Raw genomic sequence first — 19,517 nt, 5'->3', positions numbered from 1 at the left:
AAATGCCTTTCCCCTCTACCCCTATTCCCACATGGGTGCGCGCCTACACACACACACACACACACACACACACACACACACACACACACACACGAGCTTTTGGCGCCAAATACGCACCCCCTGAGGGCAGGGATCCGGCCTGGTTTTGCTCACAGCTGTATTGTTACTGCCTGGCACAGTAAGGGCTCACAACGGCATTGGTGACTCAGTAAGGAGCTTTGACCCCTCACGTGAGACCTGGCTTTGCTCTGCTTCGCTTTCGGTTCCCGTCCCCCCACCGTCACTAGCATCCAGAAGGCGTCCGAGGGGGCAGGGTTCTTTCCATTGCTTCGTTCCTTCTTTCATGGGCTGGTTGCTTCGTTCGATCACTCATTCATTCATTCATTCATGCATTCATTCATTCACTCACTCGTTACCACATTCATTCCACTCCTCCCTCCTCCACTTAGGAATCAGGCCCGCAAGCGCAGATCCCCCACAGTCGCGCCCGCCCCTCCCCCTGGGTCTCAGCCCCGCCCCCGCCCCGCCCCGCCCCCTCTCCGGGCCAATTGGGGCTGGCTGACCGGGCGGGGCCGGGGCCGGGGCGGGCCTTGCTCCCCCACTACCCCCGGCTGCGCCCGCGGCTCCGGAAACGCGCCGCGGGGCTGCTGGGCTCAGCCGGGCGCGGGCGGCTCCGTGGCGTTTCCTGCCACGCCGGGCCTGCCTGGGCCGCGCCAACGCCGCTCCGCCGAGGTCCGCGCGTCGGCCGCCACGGGGCCGGGGTGAGCGTGAGGGCCACGGGAGGATGTGCGCAGGGCGCGGGAGGGTGTGCAGGATTGGGCTGATCGTTTGGGCCACGGGAGGATTCGCAGGGGGGCGGCCTGGGAGAGTGCGCGAAGCTAGGGTGAGTGTTCCGCAGAGTGTGCGGTGGGGGGCGGCCAAGCGTTTTTTGGGGGGCGCCTCGGGGCCCGCTCGGCCCTGAGGCCATCCAGAGTGAAGGACGAGTCTCATATGGCGGGTACGAGGAGGCCCGAAGGCCTTCTCGCGGGGGCCGGCGCTCGGAGCGGGAATCACGGATGTGCCGAGGCCTACGCTGCTTTTGAGGGGACACGAGGAAGTGGGAACTGGTCGTTATGGGAAGGAGGGGACCCCTGCGCCAGCGCAATGGAGGCTAAGGGGGAGGGGGCGTTGGGAAGGTTAAAGGGCTTTTACCCGGTCTGGGGGAGGGGCTGAGACGCAGTCAGGGGCGCTGGATGGATGAGCTGAGGACGGTTCCTGCTGATGGAGTTCCTCCTTTTCTTTTGGGTGGGGGTTGAGCCTCAGGGTGGCTGGGAGGGATGGGGGACTAGCCCAGAGTCCAAGAACTGTGAGGGAGCGCAAGGGGGGGCAGCCCTTGCTGGGTGAAGATGAGCTCCAGGCTCTGGGTCTGAACAGGGCTTTTTCTGTCACCCTTCTGGGGGGCCATATCTCCTGCTCCTGTGCCCCCCCCCCCTTAAACTCCTTTGCTGCCTCCTCTAGTCTATATTTGGGTGATTAATTACATGTTTTTTTCCATCCTACCCTCACAAACACACGCTTGCCTGCGGCCCAAAGCCCATGGTCCCATTCAAACACCACCGCCCCCCCCCCCCAAAATCCTGGCCCTCTTCCCGGAGGTCCCACCCTGTTCCAACTGACGCCCTCCAGCCAGCGTTGGCCTAGCCTGGCTGCCAACCCCCTCCGGTCTCTTTGGTCAGTGAAATATTTTCTCTTAAACCTCAGGCCCGACATTTTTCCTTTACCAAAGGATTTCAGATGAGATTGCCAGAACAGCACCCCCTCTGGGTACTAATGCTGCCTCACCCCATTCCCCATCCTCCCTCCCCCATTGAGCCTTTAAGTAGAAGCAGCTTGCACGGTGCCTTGCACAGTCCAGTCCATTCCCCAAAAATGTCCCTGGATCTATGTTTAGAATCCTGATGAGCAGTGATTTTCAGCCTTCTTTGGGTGAGAGACCCCTTGGAAAATCACTAGAAAGTGTGAATTCTCTTCCGAGAAGTCTGACAATCAGCAAAGACAGTGGGATCCCATACTGGAGGCTCACAGGCCAGAGTCCTGTCTTCTGAGTGCTGGAGGTGAGGAAGACTCCAGATTCTAGACAGGCCCAGACTAACAAAGCGCAGCTCCACATTCCAGTCCCAAGAGTGCTGGTTGAAAATGCAGATTCCTTGGCCCCACCCACACCTGCTACTCTGCCCTTTGAGTTCTTAGCAAACCCCAAGCCAGGGTTCTAACACACTGATCTAGCCCTGCTCCTAACCTGCCTGGGCTCCCCAAATGAGCAGCCCCCATACCCATGTAGAATCTCTCATATCCAGGGCAGTGTAACCTAAATGAATCTAAACTTCACAATTTATTTTGATTTTTAGTAAGATGCCGTGCGTCTTCTTGGGGAAAGGGCAACATAAACCTTTCCTCAGTTAAGTACAACAAACACTACAAAATCCCCTTCTGGTCTACCTTCTGGCTTTTTATAGAAGGAAAAGAAAACAGAAACCTAAACAGAGAGGGACAGGTGCCCAGGCAAAGTGAGAGAGGAAAACTGGAGAAGATGGAGACAGATGCCTCCCACCCACGCACACGGAAAAAGACACACACAGACACAAACATCCCAAGAGAAACAGACTTTCCTGGTGAAACACCCTCTCTTGGCCCTTTAGGATTCTGCCACTTCTAGCAACAGCGCGCTTGCACGGTACAGGCTGGGCCCAAACAAGGCCTTCATGGCCACATCCTGACGAGACAAGTTGAGAGCATGTGAAGGCCAGGCTCAGCTCCAGCCCAGAGGCTCGGGTCAGCGTCCTGGCCTTGCCTGGCCGGGGTGGATCAGGATCTCGGCAGTGTGTGTTGTCTCGGTCTGTCCTTTGGTTAAGTACTCATGACCCAAACAGACACGTTCTCGGAAGGTGCATCCAAGTCTGCTTCTGTCCCCCCAAATTATTTCAGTCTAACAGGTGGGACCTTTCCTGCCTGACTTATCGCTCAGAATTGTCCCAAGACACAATGAGCCATCCTTGTATGTCTCTTTTGGGTAAGTCTGGGTGTTTACAGACCACGTCTGCTGGCCTTAAAGCTCGTCATGCTGTTAGGGTGAGGATGCCCACGGTGAGGATGCAAGATGGTGTGAAATATTCTTTGCATTCTAGAAGTGCTTGTATTTTCATGTATGTCAGTGTCACTAAACCGTCTTTGCCCACAGACAATTCTCAGTCTAAGCAACAAGACTCAAAGGAAAACAGATCTCTAATAAGGAAAATTGGGAATCTAGGTAATCATTTGAATGGGACAGAAAGCTGCAGGCACCCATTTGCATTAGATGCTGAAGAGCGAGGTCTCTTGTCTGACCTATAAAGACACCCTCCAGGGCATTTTTGCTCTGGCCCAGAACTGAACTGAACACCATGAGCTACCTATTGTCTTCCAGGGCCTGAGGACATTCTGCTACAGGTCCTTATTTAGATGTTCCAGGGAGTCCAGGTATTTCTGGCACCCCTTAGAAGTTTCTAGAAGCTGCCAGATAGATCTAGTTTGGGTGGCCTTGCTACCTCACCCCTGCTCCACTGCGCAGGGAAAAACAGTACCTGCTAGGGAGGTTGCATGGCTGTTTGTGCCACGGACTTGGTCAAACACTGATCTTTTAGGCTCAGAAGCGACCCTTACTAGTAGCCAGACATCCTGAGGAGGGATTCTGAGCTCAAATGCAACCAGAAGACACCTAATTATTCACTACCTTTTTTTTTTTTTGACATGGGTTATTTTTTGTCTCTATTGAATTCACCTCTTAATTTCTGTTCTTTCATATCAGAGAGGAATGATTATTCTGGTTCTCTGAATGTTGCTGGTTCTATACAGAAAATTCTACATAAGTAAGTTGACTAAAATTTACATTGCCATCTAAAGTACATATCAGGGCTATTTCTGCACTCACATGAGCTCTCATGTTGTAGAATACATTATTCAGATTGTCAGGCACTGGATTAGCATTGAGAGGATTTCCCTGTGCTCATCAAGCAGCTGCATGCAGTGTCTAGGGTGGAATCTGCAGTCAACCTTTGATAGGGCCTTCACTCTCAGGGAGCATATAGTCATTAGACCACACTTCAGATCACACTTAAAGAAGAAAGATAATATTACTTATATTAAGAGGCAGAGATTTGCCCCATGTCAGGCTCAATGCTGACTGCGTGGAGCCTGCTTGGGATTCTCTCCATCTGTCCGTCTGCTACAGGTCCTTCGTTACGTTCAGTAACTGCCTGTTCTCTGGATACAGCCTGGTATTAGAAGGCTGCCTATTTCTTTTCTCTGGTGTGGCTCCAAAAGTCTTAAATCTTAGGAGCTGGACCTTAGGCAAGTTACTTAAGCTCTTGGATCTATGACTCTCTTCTGTGTAAAATGGAGGTGGTAATAACTATAGGTTGCAATAATGAAATTATGTGAAGGGAAGGAGAAGCACAGTAGCAAACACATAGTAGGTGCTCTGTAACTGAAGGTTTGCACCATTTAACATGCCCCTCCCCCCACAGTTTATCCTGTGTCCACTCAGTGCCAGGGGCTCCTAGAGATGCTGGGGATTCCAGGGGTGACCAAGAAAGAGCAGGTCTCTCTCCTGTGGGAGGTGACATTTCTCCTGGGGAGTCAGGTAAAAACAATTTCAGAGGATTTTTAGGTAGTGAAAAGTGTTATGAGTACATCATGATAGGGCTGGAGAGTGAAGACACTTTGAGGAGGTTGACACTTGAATGAGGCCTAAATTCTTAGAAGGAACCTCCTGTGGCATGTTAAGAGCCCTGAGGGGCATCACCTTGGCATATTTAGGACAGAATGAATGCCAGAGTGTCTGGAAGGAATGACTAAGATGCGGGATGAAGGATATGGGCCTGGTGGCCTGAGCCAGGGTCTTTTTAAGGAGTTAAGGCCTTAGGTCTTTGGCTTGAGGACAGTGAGACAAGTTTATAACAGGCCATCTTTCTCAGAAGGTAAATGTGAGCTATTCTGTCCATTCCACTTGTGAGCAAAAGCTCAATGTCAATGGAAGTGAACTTTTTCAATGAATTATATAAGTAATCTCTGACCAGTTTGTTTTGTATTGGAAGTCAAAGTCAAACCAGACATCAAATATATACCAGGAAGAATCCAACTGCCCAGAGGGGGCCCTACCCAGGTGACAGTGGGACATGGAGGGCTTGGCTGCTGGGTACCTAGGGCTTCACTCACACACCAAGGAACCACCCGTGCTGGGCAGTGGGTTAAAGATGGGAATGGGGCTTCTGTGGACATTTAGACCAAAGGAGGCCTTCTGCTCTCACCCGTGCGTGGCACTGAGAACCTGGGGAGATGAGCCCAGGAAGTCCCAATCCCATGGTCCTATCTCTAAGCTTTCTGGAACTGCCCACACATTCCTAGCAGCCCTTTCCCCTGTATCTACCTTGACCATGTCAGTATCTCAGGATGTTGCTCAGCTCCCAGGGCCATTCCCCATTGTCTCTCTGGCCTTAGCCCTGCCCTCTTGCATGCTTAGCATCTTTCTTATCTAAAGTCTACCCAAATCTTTTAAAATTGTTATTCTTTTCTGATTACCAAAGAAATACAGCTTGGTCACTAAAAATTCACATGTTGCAGAAACAGAAAGCAGAAGACCATTCTAAACCCAGACTCTTCTCCAGTGTGGCACATGTTACAGTATAGGTGTGCTCATTTCAGCTACAAGTCACTCTGTTTATTCCTTTTTTTCTCCTAAAATGCAAATATATACTTAGCAAGTCACTCCCCTTCCCTTACGCTCTTTGGAGTTTTTAATAAACAGTTACTGTCGGTCTACATCTTCTATGAAGGATTTGCATTTTTGTAATCTGCATGTCATCCATATTGGCCACCTGTTGATTTTTTTTTGCATTTTTTTTCTTGTTTTCTACCACTTGTTGATTTTATGTTCAAGATCTCCAGTTTTCTTCCTGCTCTGAGTTCTAGGACTCTTCAGTAAGGTCTCCTGAACACTGCACCACATTCACCATTCACCCTCTCTTCTTATTTTGGTCCTTGGGATTATTTACACCCATAGTATATTGTTTTCCATCGTTTTATTTTTCACCTATCTATGTCTTTACATTTAAGGCCTTTATATGTAAAGCTTCTTATAGACATCATAAAGTTGAGTATTGTTTTTTTAATGCAGTCTAATTAACCTCTGCCTTTCAATTGGAGTGTTTAGTCCATTTACATTTAACTTAATTATCCATGTGCTTGGATTTAAGTTTGCCATCCTGTTGTTTGTTTCTTTTTGTCCCATCTGTTCTTTTTCCTTTGTTTCTTTACCTTTCTTCTTTTGGATTTTTTTTTTTTTAGAATTGTATTTTATCTTCACTACTGGCTTATTAGCATGCATGAGAGTCTTGGAGGGCTTCCTAAAACACACAATCATATGTTTTACTTATACATATGTTATAAAACCCCACACTACCTTAATATTATTATTGTTTTAAATGGTCAGTTATTTTTTTTTAAAGATTTAAAAATAAAGTAGTGGGGGGTCCCTGGGTGACCCAGTCAGTTAAGCATCCAACTCTTGGTTTTGGTCAGGTCATGATCTCACAGTTCATGAGTTCAAGCCCTGCACTGGGTTCTGCACCAACAGTGCAGAGCCTGCTGGGAATTCTGTCTCTCCCCTCTCCTTCTGCCCCTGCCCTGCTTGCTTTCTTTCTCAAAATAAATAAACTTTTAAAGAGTAAATAAATATATATAAATAAAAACAAATGAGGTAGAAGTGTTTTCTACTTCCTCACATATTTACATTCCTGTTCTTCTTCATTCCTTTGAGTAGATCCAGGTTTCCATCTGGTATCATTTTCCTTCACCTGAACAACTTTCTTTAATGTGTCTCATAGTACAGGGGCGCCTGGGTGGCTCAGTCGGTTTAAGCACATGACTTCAGCTCAGGTCAAGATCTCATGGTTTGTGAGTTCAAGCCCCACATCGGGGTCTCTGCTGTCAGCACAGAGCCTGCTTCAGATCCTCTGTCCCCTCCCCACATCCCACACCCCTCACCCCTCACCCTCCACCCCCGCTTCTCTGCCCTTCCCCTGCTCACGTGCTCTCTCTCTCTCTCTCTCTCTCTCAAAATTAAATAAAAACATTTTTAAAAAATATGTCTCATAGTACAGGTCTGCTGGTGACCAATTCTCTCAGCGTTTTGTCTCAAAAGATTTTATTTGCCTTCATTTTTAAAGGGTATTTTCCATGAATATAGGATTCTAGGTTGGCAGGGTTTTTTTTTTTTTTTCCTTTAGCACTTTAAAAATGTCATTCAGTTGTTTGATGGCTTGCGAATTTTCTGATAAGAAGTTACTCTTTGTGCTTCTGTAAAGAACAGGTCGTCCCCACCCCCCACCCCCCACAGCTGCTCTAAGATTTTCGCTTTATCACACTAGTTTTCAGCAATTTCATTATGGTGTGTTTTGGTGTATGTGTGTGGTTTTTTTGGTTTTTTTGGTTTTGTTGTTTGTGTGTTTAGTCTGCATAGGGATTGGTTCTCATCAAATTTGAGGGAAAAATTCCAGCCATCATTTTTTCAACTATATTTTTATCCTTTTCCCTCTTTTCCTCATCTCAGATTCCAATCACATATGTGTTAGGTGCTTTTCTGTTATCCCAGGTCACTGAGACTGTTTTTTAAATATCTTTTTTTACTTTCTGATCTTCACTTGGGATAGTTCCTATTGCTATGTCCTCAAGTTTTCTAATATTGGAGGGGAGGGGATTCATTGTCTAATCTGCTGTTAATCACATCCAGTGAAATTTTTATTTTAACTATCATAGTTTTCACCTCCAGAAGTCCCATTTGGATCTTGTTTATATTGCCCATTTTTTTCACTATGTTTCTGTTTTTCTTTCAATACTTATCCATAGTTAAACTAGCTGTTATCCTTGTCTGTAAGTTTCATTTTTGAGTGTTTCCTATTGACATGATTTTCCTTGCCATGGGTCACATTTTCCTGCTTCTTGGCATTTCAGTAATTTTTTCTTGGATGTTGGACATCATAGAGATTATATTGTTGAGTGTCTAGATTTTGTTGTTTCACTTTGAGAAGTGTTGGACTTCCTTTTTGGGAGGTAGTTATTTATGGAACAGCTTCATCACGTTGAAGCTTATTTCTAAGCTTTTCTAGAGCAGGTTCAGGGTAGCTGTGACTCCAGGGGTCAGTCAGTCGTACTACAAGGCCTGGCCCCTCTGATTCTATACTGAATGCCCTCGGTGATCACGGAGGACTCTCTACCCTGGCTGGTTGGATACTGAACATCTCCCTACCTTTGTGTGTCCTGGAAATTGTTCAGCTTAAAGCTTCCTGGTCATTCTTTTCGTAGTCTTTGGGAGTTTTATTATGCACGCATGTTAGGAAAAGTTCAAGGGGAGCTTTCTGCTGATTTTTTGGAGCTCGTTTTTCCTGCATAGCTCCCTCCTTTCTGGAACTGTGTTCTGCAGCCTCTAGCTGCATCAGCTGCCCCAAATGCTAGTCTGTGTCTTGATGGAGCCACCAAGCTCTGTTTGAGTCCCCCCCTTCCCTACACTCTCAGTCTGGCAGTTGCCTCTAGGCAGAGCCGGGGCAATGATAAGGCTCATCTCCATTGTGTTTCTTCTGTTGGGATCATGATCCAGCACTTCCTGCTGTCCAGTGTCTGAAAACTTGTTTCACAGCTATTTTGTCCAGTTGTCTACTTGTTTATGGCAGGACATCATTTGTTCCTTGTTACTCTATCATGACCAGAAGTGGAAGTCTCTGTCTATCCCTTTTAATATAATATCTAATTTTATGCCAAAGTCTTTCTAGAGTATCTGGGTTTTCTACTCCGTGAGCTACTGGAAAAATGCCTCCTTCTCAGTCAGGTCTGGATTGAATTGAATTGACTTGATATCAGAACAGAAACCATAATCCTGTTTCTTTGAACTCACTGAAATGGGAGGCCTATGATGCATACACGTTTGTGGTATCTTAATTACAATATTTCACATATTTTGCAATCTGGGAGAAAAAGGTAAATTGTACATATCGTTCAGATCTTTTATTTAGCAGCTTGGTATTTGAAGATCTTTTCTTTGCAGCTTCTTTTTTTCCAGCAATTTTGTTCAACTTTTCATTTTGTCAGACATACCACAGAAATGGTCTGGTCTGCATCTCTCTCGCTGTCACCTGGTTCATTGTTTCAGTTGAATGGGGTATGGCCTCTAAAGGGCCTTGCTTCTGATCAAGAAGACATAGCTTCTCTTGCCTCCAGTGGCCCAATCTGGTTTTTCTGTTGCCCCTACAAAGTTGGAAAGGTCTCTCACTTCTCACTTAGTTAGTTCTTCTGATATTCTTTTGGGGAAGCTTCGTTCCTAGGCAGTGTGAGCACTGACCTCTTTGAGGCTGGCTGCTAAGGAAACCTGTGGCCGGCCTGTCTCTGAGAGTCAGTCTCGCTACCATTCGTTCTGCATCTGTGTCTATATTCTCTGGGCTGTTCCTGGGCCAACATTCATTCGTTTTGTTTGGGTTCTCTCTGGCCTGCCTGTATTCTCTGCTAGCCTGTTTTCTCCACTGTTTGGGGTCTGTTTTCTTAGGCATACCTGTGGCTCCAGCTTGTCACTCAGCTGCTGTGCAAGAGAAGACTGAATAAGATTTAAAACCAGGGAAGAGGAAATCACTAGTCTTGTCCTAGGTGAGCCAGAGACAGGGCTATTGTCACTCATGGCTCTTTTCACTTTCCTTAGCTCTGCCTGCCCCCCCAGGGTCTTGCCCTTCCCCAGGATGGAGCCCCAGGAAACCAGGTCCTGGCAGGCCCTCTTGAGATCCTTGAGGCCCAGGTGAGCTGTGCTTCCCCCTGCCTGGCTTGGGAAACTGTCACTGCTCCCTGAGTCTGCCTTAGCCTCTACCTCTTTTCCCAGCATGACACACTACAGGACTTGAACCCCTGCTGCTGCCTTCCATCCCTCTGCTGTCCTCCTCAGAGTCTACCAAGAAACGGGTACCTGCTGGGCTTGTAATTCCCATTACGCTGGTGCAGGAGCTGCATTTCAATCCAGGAAAGTGATTGAACTGGGGTCTCTTGGGAAGACAGTGGGAGGCCAAAGCGAAGGCCATGGCCCAGGTCTTCTGGTGCTTGGTTAGATTCTCTTTCCAGGATTTCTTGACGCTTGTGCTTAGATCTCCACGCTAGCGATGCACATCTACTCCAGACCCTCACCTCTTATCCCTGCTGTTACTAGTGCTGCCCCTGCCTCATTCTAGAATGCACAGAAGGACTGCTTATCCCTGGGAATTCTTACAGGATTCAGTGACATTTGATGACGTGGCCCAGTACCTCACAAAAAAGGAGTGCCTGAGACTGGACGCTGAGCAGAGGACACTGGCATACTACAGGAATGTGAACTCCGTGGGTAAGGATGCCCCTGGCCCTCCACCAGCTTCCCCACAGCTTCGTGGTCCTGTGCAGCCGAGTGAGGGTTGAGGAGCACCTGGATTACCCCTGCACAACCTTGCCTTCTGGGGGCTTATGCCCCCCTACCCTAGGGATCAGCTGTAAGAAAACGCAAAGGGTCTGCCAACCCTCACCATTTCAAATTGGCAGGGCCCCCTCCCAACTCCTAAGGGCATGGAAAGAAGCCTCCTCAGGTTTTTACTGGGAAAGAAATTAGAACAAGGTGGCCACTATCATTTGGAAAACTTTTTTTTTTTTTTAATCCTAAATTGCACAAAAACTGAATGGCCATTTTATTACAGTTTGTTGTTGAGAGAGAGATTGGCACGGCAAGGCCCTATGCCCTGTTGAGGGCTGCACATGGTGGGAGGGGCGAGACTGCTGAGTCAGTTTGGGAGTCGTGGAACAGTAGGACTTTCCATTTGCAGGCACTGAGGAGTGTGAACAGGCAGAAAGGGAGGACCAGCTCTTCACAAGTCCCTGGCACTCCACCCAGGTGGGCCCAGACTCTGCCTCATCCAGTCTCTGGCAGGAGCCAGCCCTTGGGAAAGGGCAGGGATGAATGAGTTGCCTGAGGGCACAACCAAGCTACGTATGCTTGGTGGATTAAAAGAGTTTCGACTTTGAAGGCCATGTGCCCCGCTCCCTCCCCCCCCACCCGGCTGTGTTCTGATGGCATCTTTGGCTGCCACCAAAACCCTTTTCCTTTTCCGCCAGCAGGAGTTCCTGTTTTGATTGCCGCCTGGCTCCTCACCTGATACAAGGCCACATGGTGCTGGCATCTGAGCCATCCCTGAACACAGACTGAGGTAAGCATTCTGCTGAGTGCAAAAGAACCCTGGAAAGTGCGAAGAAACTGTGGAGGAGGCCCCTGCCGAGCCTTTGGGGAGGGGGTGTGGCTGCTTCTCAGTCACAGGAGGGGAGACCTCCTCAGCACCCCTTTGGTAGGGGGCGTCCAGCAGTGACACCTTTCTGCCCCTTTTCCTCTGTAGTCCTTGCTTCTGGTTGGATGGGCACTGGCCACCTTGCTGCGTGGTCTCTGGGCCCTGTGCTCAGCAGCTGTCTCGGGAGGAAGGTGATTGTTGACCAAGGAAAGTAACCTCCTTCCCTCCTCCTCTGCAGAGTACAGTGTCTTGCGGTGCCCGTCTCCAAAAGCATCTTGGTGACACAACAGCAGAGAATGGGTGAAGACGCTCAGCCCCAGGAGATGGCGTCCACCAGCTCCCCGATGGCCGGTGCACCCAGCCCTGAGGTCAAACAGAGCAGAGACTTGGAGGGGAGTGGGGGGAGCCCCCAGAACCTGCCCATAGAACATCACTTTGCATGTAAGGAGTGTGGGGATGCCTTTCGGCTCAAGGTCCTCCTGGTGCAGCACCAGAGAATTCACAGCGAGGAGAAGGGCTGGGAGTGTGGCGATTGCGGGAGGGTCTTCAGGGGCGTCTCTGAGTTCAACGAGCACCGGAAGAGCCACGTGGCTGCAGAGCCCCAGCCGGGGCCCAGCCGAGCGCCGGAAGATGCCATGGAGGAAAGGGAGCAAATGGAGAGGGAGGCGAAGCCCTTCGAGTGTGAGGAATGTGGGAAGAGATTCAAGAAGAACGCGGGCCTCAGTCAGCACCTGCGCGTCCACAGCAGAGAGAAGCCGTTTGACTGCGAGGAGTGTGGGCGGTCCTTCAAGGTGAGCACCCACCTCTTTCGCCATCAGAAGCTCCACACTTCCGAAAAGCCGTTCGCCTGCAAGGCATGCGGCAGGGAGTTCCTGGATCGCCAGGAGCTCCTCAAGCACCAGCGCGTGCACACCGGCCACCTGCCCTTCGACTGTGACGACTGCGGCAAGTCCTTTCGGGGTGTCAACGGCCTGGCCGAACACCAGCGCATCCACAGCGGGGCCAAGCCCTATGGGTGTCCCCACTGCGGCAAGCTCTTCCGGAGGAGCTCGGAGCTCACCAAGCACCGCCGGATCCACACGGGCGAGAAGCCCTACGAGTGTGGCCAGTGCGGCAAGGCCTTCCGGCAGAGCTCCAGCCTCCTGGAGCACCAGCGCATCCACACCGGGGAGCGGCCCTACGGCTGTGGCGACTGCGGCAAGGCCTTCCGGGGGCCCTCCGACCTGATCAAGCACCGGCGGATCCACAGCGGACTGAAACCCTACGAGTGTGACAAATGCGGGAAGGCCTTCCGGCGGAGCTCCGGCCTGAGTCGCCACCGGAGGACCCACAGCGGAGCGAGACGCTGCGAGTGCAGCGAGTGTGGCCGCGTGTTCAAGAGGCGGGCGGCACTGCAGAAGCATCAGCCAACCCACCATGACTAGACGAGGCCCCGAGGCCCACGGCCCCACGGCCCCAAGGCCGGTGGCGGCTTCCCGCGGGGGGCGAGTCCCTAGAGGGGAGGGCAGAGTCAAAGGAGATGACCAGTTTTGTAGCACTTATGTCTGTTCTCGTCCGGAAGGTTGAGCCCAATTTATACCGTCACCAGCAATTTATAAGTGCACACGTTTCCCATTTTGCCTGTTGAGAGTTGCTTCTACGACATTCTAATTTATTTTGACTCGTTTAACTGGCAGGAAGTACCCTCAAGGTATTTGACACCCACGGGCCTTGAAGCAGGAGAAGGAGAGAAGAGACACCTGCCTGCGGGGGTGAAGGGGCTCGCAGGACCTCTTCTCCAGGCCGCTCCCTCAGGAGCGACTCAATGACGGCCTCCGTGTGACGGGACCCCAGCTCTCCTGGAGAGAACAAAGCCCCAGAGTCGTTTGGCCTACTTGAATTTATAAATTTTTAGGGATGTAAATAGAATACTCAAATGTCTTATAATATTTAATTTATTAATTCAGTTATACATGCATATTGTAAATCACATACTACATAGAATAATATATTAATTTAGAAAAGCCGCCTGTTTTCCCTCACTCCGTTCCACAAGATCATTTTATCCTAAAGCCTCACACGCAACTCTGACCTCACCATCTTCCCCAACCTCGCAGCCCCCTCTTGAGTCATCCAACAGTTTCAAAGCACATCCAATGGCTTCAACTCATCCAAGCTGTGTGCCATGTAGCACTGTGACAATCCCTGCACAAAGCTCTCGCTAGAAGTTTCCTCCCAAGCCATAAGTACCTGTTCACATAACATTAGGACGATTGTTGGTTTCTTCAATTTGTCCTGTAGCCCTACAACATAACCACTTGATGTGTTTGCCTTTTCAAATGACCTTTAAAAGACTTTTTTGAAGCATCTATAACTTGTCATTGTGAGGTCATACTCTTAGGAATAAGTACTGAATCTGGGTTACGTTTCTTTTGCATCCATTTTTCTTGAACCAGTTCATTCCAGTGACTTCCACGTGTGTCCAAAACTAGCATCGGTTGGGGTCTGTTCCAGGCTAATAGGTCTTGTCCTCAAGCAGCACTGTTTTCTTCAGAATTAAATAGCTGAGGGCACCCCCGTAACAGGGACGTCTCCAGGACTCAAGTATAAGGTGATGCCTCTTGTTCGGGAATGGTAGCCTCTCATACAGAGCCAGCCCTCTGTTTCGAGCTCTGTAAAACAGGGGCAATCCCAGGACTACCCCTAAGGTTATCATGGGAACTGTGATGCCACGCCTGGCCCGAAGGCACACACTCAGTGAAGGTCATCTCCTGTCATCACCATAATTATTGCCGTCATCCTGTGACTCATTAGTACCAGAACTGGGGATGGACCCAGGCCTCCTGACTCCTAGTCTCATCTTTCTCTCGTGCAATGACTTAAATACTGTTCCTGTTTCCTTGCATGCAAACCGTACGTTCATCTCCTTTGACCAGTTATCAAGTTACCTTTGGACATAATGACTTTATACAGCAGTCCTTTCTACATCGATTGTGATGGTCTCTTTTCCAGTTTTATTGCTTTGCTCTTTGGAGCAGTTTTATTACATTTTTGTTGTGCGAGCTCTTAATTTTTACATACCCGGGCATTCACTGTTGTCCGTGAAGCCGTAACTTTCATTGCTTCAGTAGTTAGATATGATGATGTTTTTTTCTAGAATTTTAATTACAAGTGAAAAGTTGAAAGCCCTGCCCCACCAGAAGGTGGATGCACCAGGTGGGCAGGCTGGATGGGAACGGGCCCTAGAAGCAGGCTCTCTCCTCATCCACGATGCGGACTCTGCATGTCTGTGGGCAGTACTTGACTATCCAACCTGGCCACTCAGACACGCGAGAGAAACTTCCATCTCGGATGGCCAGAACATTCTGACTCTTCCTCAGTATAGCCCTACCTGGCAGCAGCAGGGCTGGGCCTCAACTAGATCAATGGGGCGGTCCAAACGTGGTCTTGGCCACAGCTGGCTGTCCTCCAAGCTCCTGGGAGCTTTGGCCATGCCCAGCACGGATTCAGTGCCTGAGCAGCAGACCCACCAGAGACACATCTCCTCGAACACAAGAAGACTCACTTGACCGATGCTGTCATGTGGATTGCATCCTCCTCCTAGCGAGTGACTCTGGAACTAGAAAGAGGTCAGTTTGGTGGCTTTTGCTTTGGGCAACTAGGGGGAAATTCACCCACGTGTTCTGATGTTACCTCCTGCAGCCACACCCAAGGAGCAGCAGAGCAAAGGTTCGGAGAGGAACGGCGCCCCTCCGATGCCCGGTGTGGCCTGGTGATAGAAGCTGGCCACCACAGGCCTGAGCTGTGACTTGCAGCAGCCATGCCCGGGAGGGGTGACAAAAGAAGGGTTTGGAGGGCACCGATGCCCTTCTGACGGCCTGTGTGGCATAGAAATAGAAGCTGGTCGTCCCGGGGCCAGGCTGTGACTTCGACAGTCTCCCCCAGGGGGAACAGCAGCAAGGGCTGGCCAGAAACCTGGCCCCCGGTGGCCTGCAGAACCCGCAGGTAGAAGCCAGCCATGCTGGGGCTGTGGTGTGACTTCCCAGCAGCCGCGCTTGGGGGGCCTCTCGAGGGCCCACAGAGGAAGCATACGCTTCTGAGGGGCCTGCCCAGGCTGAGGCCGAGCTTCCTGGCAGGCACATCTGGAACAGCTCCTCAGGCCCCCATCCTGGGAAGCAGGGTCCCATGGCGACCCCTGTGACCTTAGCCAGAAGGTCCTCTGGAATGGCCCCCCGGGCCACAACGGTGGCTCTCTGTGACGTCTCCAGCCTGACCCTCAGGCTGGAGAGAAGCCAACAGCACCTGTTACATAGCAACTCCTTTTGCTCTGTGGGCTTCAGTTCTCGCAGTAGTTGTGAAACTGTGTCTGCCATCACCGCTTCCTTCGGCATCAGTTTTCTCTTTTCAAGCTGTCAGGACGTGTTTGACACCACTGTCATTCGGGAAAGAATTTGACATTCACGGGGGGCAAGTCTGGCAGCTTTCACTGGGAGTGCTCTGCCATTTCTTGCTTGTTCGCTAGCCATATGTCAGGTTTTATGAAGGATCCAGATACAGTATTAACTCAGAACCTAGTATTGTCGTCACTGCTCCCTCTCTCCCAAGCCAGGACACGGCATCTTGGCATCCTGGCCACCTGTCCTGCCCTCCTTGACTTTTTTCCATTCCCCGTTCTATACTTTTCTCCCAAACCCTCTTCTAGAGTTAACACTAAAGACCGCATCTTCTCTGTCACTGTGTTTGCGGGTGAAGTCTGTGCTCTCTCCGGCGCAAGCAGTCTGTGGCTTTAACGTGTGTCCTGTAGTTGTGCCAAGTTCAGTTTTTGCCTCTGGTAACTTGGGGGTGGATTTCCTTGGCTTCTGTAGGTATACTGCTACATCAGATGCAAAATGTGATCAAGCTTCCTATTGTGTGGGTTCGTCTATGCATTTGTGTATCTACCTCATTTCACTTTTTCTTTCTAATCACCCGTATTTCTTTTGCAAGGGAAATGAAGAGCAGTTGGGTTACATAGAATGCCGACTCGCATTAGAAATATATCCTTTTCTTATATTCTGAAAGAAACCTTCCATTGCTTTTATTAAAGTTTTGAATACTTGCTGAAATTTTTAAATGAAAGTTCCTGTTTACCATTTTTGCTGCTTATTAAGATTAACTGTGTTGATTAGTTGTGTCTTACCCACTTCTGCATTTCCAGAATGAGCCCCACCCAATCACAGAGGGTACCTTTGTCTCACAGTGTTGGCATTCCACGTGCTCTGGGCTTCAGCCCTGTTGTGTGCCCTGTGGCCCTCACTCCCCTTCCAGGCCACACTAATCAAACCAGAACTGAACACTTGACTCAAGGGCAGCACCTGGTCATCAGAGCTGGCTGGCAACGACAGGCTGGGCCTTTCGGGTTCTCTGTGAAGTGCAAACAAGAAAAACGAGAGAGAATCTTCTCGTTGGTATTGGAAAGAAGAGGGAGCCACGCAGCATTTAGGGGAGTTGATCCGATAGGTGGCACCAGCTTGAAGATCCTGCTAAGCACTCCAGAGCTATCTCCCTGAGGCAGTCCACACCCCATCATGTTCTTGGATTTCTGGCAACTGCCCTCATGAGTTCATTTGTGTCCCCACCAGAGACTCCCTTGACCTGAGCCAGCCTGATTGGGTCTCTGCTTTTTGCAATCTGTCAAGAGTCAATTGCCTTTTACCAGTTGGCTGCTTCCTGAGAAGAATCACATGGCTGGTTTCCCTCATGTTCTACCCGACTCGAGTTCCTGGCCCGAGTCCCACCTGACTGTTGTAGACACCTGTTTAAATGTGGTACTCTGTTCACTCAGATGGGGAAAACCTATGCCTTTTAGTCTCAATGAGTTTGACCAATGCCTCTGTCCGGGTGTTCCTGTCCGGATCCCATGTGTGCCCCATGAAATGAGTTAAGTCAACACCCACCCTGTTCTTTATTTTGGAAGTGTCTCGCTACTTCCAGAAAATCTGTGAGATTGGGGAATTGAGAATTTCTCTATTACTAGTATACTTACATTCTGTACTTCTCCTCATGGTATCAGTTTAGCTGTTTACTTTGGAAACTAGAAATGGTCTCTTTTAACTTGGCCTTTAATGTTATTTGCATATCTAAGAAGAGTAGCTGTGTCCGCCCCAGTCCACGGTTCATTTGTTGGCGCTTTTTTCTCATCCCTCCCTGATCTCCTTAACTTGTCTGTTTTATGGCACTTACTATAATCAGCCTTGCACTAGAGCTTCGCCCTCCCCACCCTCTCCCACCTGTTAGATTGTGAGCTCTTATAAGACAGGGGTGACCCTTCATGTCTGATTCCCCTACCAGATCTAGCACAGTGCCTTGCATCAAGTAGATTTCAATAAATATATGTTAAATGGCATTGGTCTTCCTTGACTTATTTTGTCAGAGTTTCGGTTAACAGCTCTTCCCTTGCTCCTTTCTCTGCCCTCTAAAGTTCTTGCCCCACCCCCCACCCCCACTTACTGGATGCCTGGAGGGGACAGGAGGTGCCCTGATGAGGAAGGGCTGGTTTCCCTGGACATTTGAGCTGTCCCTTGGCAGAAGAGGCCTGTCATTCAGCCAGGTCCCTTCTCCCACCCTGGCTCGGGCTCTCCTCAGAGTCTGAATTCCGGGCGGGAACAGAACACCAGGCTGGACCCTGAGCTCCTCCCTTAGGGACCAGAAATAGAGTGATGGAAGTGGCTACTAGGACTTGAGGATCGGCCAGCCTCTCTGGTCTAGGTGAGGGTGGGAGTGAGGAGGTCAGTCCTCTTGACCAGTGGCTGGCCCTCTCTCCAATGATCATTGCCTCCAGAAAGGCAGGTAGTGAGGACAGGCCCCTGGCTTCCTGACCCCCCATCACCTGCCAAATACAAACAAGGCTCACCTGTGGAGTCAGCTGCCCAGTCCCAGAAGGGCAAGCACCCAGGAGCCCCACGAGCACTTGGGTTGGGATCTCAAGGGCCATGGTGTGCTGTAACAGCAAGGAGAAACTGTTGGAAAGGAACACGCCTTCCCCCGCCATCCCAATCTCCCTGGAGGTGCCCAGGCAAGACCCATGTCATCTTTCCCCCAGGGTCCCATCCTCATCACTCTATCAATTAATTTTCCACCCCAAATGCAGCTTCTTGGCAGGTGGTGGTGATACGACCACACCCCACTGCCATCCCAGCCATCTCTGCTCACAAGCCAGTTGTTTGGAGAGAACCATTCATCTGCTTTGCTGGTTTCATGATGTACTTGCCACTGAGAAGTCCATCTATGTTTCCCTCAAACATGTGCAAGGTCTGTTCAGGCAAACTTCAGTTATGCAAAAGCCAAGGCCACAGATCTGTTTGGACAACTAACACTGGGCCCAGAGGGTAGGGGATATCCTGGGGCTTCTTGTAGGGGGTTGAGAATCTTCCTTTCTGACCCTCTCCTAGGGCCCCCTGACTTCTGGAGCCCTGTAGCCTCTCCAACAACACCCTCCTCTGAGACCCCCAATAACTCTTTTGCTTACCTGAGAGTTGACAGTCCCCAGACGCCCACCTCCCGGGCCAGGCTCCTGCCCACGACCATCTGCCCCAACCCACTTCTATCCAGCTCACATCCCACCTGGGAGGGGCCGCTAGCCTTGTTGTAGTCTGTTTAGGCTGCTATCACCAAAATGCCATCAAGGTGGCTTATAAAACAACACTCATTTATTGCTCACAGTTCGGGATGCTGGGAAATCCAAGACCAAGATGCTGGCAGAGCCAGCATCAGGCGAAGACCTGCTTCCTGCTTCATAGATGGCTGTCATCTGGCTGTGTCTTTACATGGCGGAAGGGTGAGCAAGGTGCCTAAGGCCTCTTTTATAAGAGTGCTAAACCCATTCATGGGGACTCTGCCCTCATGACCCAATCACCTCCTAGAGGCCCCACCAACTGATGGGGTGACATTGGGGGATAGGATCTTAATGTATGAATTTTGGGGGACACAGACATTCAGAGGAGAGGGTACTTGGGCTTCTCATGGTTTCATGCACTTATTAGTTTGATTTATACATTTGGTGAGCTGTTTCGATTTCTTCCCACTGAGCCCATAATATTGCTCACATATTTTAAATATTGCTCATACATTTTAAAATATATAATAAAAAGGACCCATCGGGGCTGGACCGGCCCCGGCTCCCCGGGGCCCCGGCCTCCCAGTCCATGGCGG

At 49.9% G+C, this 19,517-nt stretch overlaps 1 protein-coding gene across 7 annotated transcripts; it reads left to right on the top strand.

Moving 5' to 3' along the window:
- Window positions 1-647: 647 nt before the first annotated feature.
- ZNF275 (zinc finger protein 275) lies at window positions 648-17,712 on the top strand. Of its 7 annotated transcripts, XM_045473189.1 has the most exons (7): window positions 746-761; window positions 9,758-9,850; window positions 9,932-10,011; window positions 10,315-10,423; window positions 10,893-10,960; window positions 11,185-11,273; window positions 11,587-17,712. In XM_045473189.1, the coding sequence occupies exon 7, from the start codon at window positions 11,645-11,647 to the stop codon at window positions 12,770-12,772; it is 1,128 nt and encodes a 375-aa protein (XP_045329145.1). In that variant the 5' UTR covers window positions 746-761; window positions 9,758-9,850; window positions 9,932-10,011; window positions 10,315-10,423; window positions 10,893-10,960; window positions 11,185-11,273; window positions 11,587-11,644; the 3' UTR covers window positions 12,773-17,712. The 7 variants fall into 7 exon arrangements, with proteins under 7 accessions (XP_045329146.1, XP_045329145.1, XP_045329150.1 ...); XM_045473194.1 differs by lacking the exon at window positions 746-761 and having other exon boundaries at window positions 7,133-9,850; XM_045473191.1 differs by lacking the exon at window positions 746-761 and having other exon boundaries at window positions 7,135-9,850; window positions 11,182-11,273.
- The last annotated feature ends 1,805 nt before the right edge of the window (window positions 17,713-19,517 follow it).

This window comes from Leopardus geoffroyi, chromosome X (genome assembly GCF_018350155.1).
Source record: "Leopardus geoffroyi isolate Oge1 chromosome X, O.geoffroyi_Oge1_pat1.0, whole genome shotgun sequence".
NCBI classification, from domain to species: Eukaryota; Metazoa; Chordata; class Mammalia; order Carnivora; family Felidae; genus Leopardus; species Leopardus geoffroyi.
The sequence above is the reverse complement of the archived record's forward strand: the minus strand, read 5'-3'. Positions and strand labels throughout refer to the sequence as shown.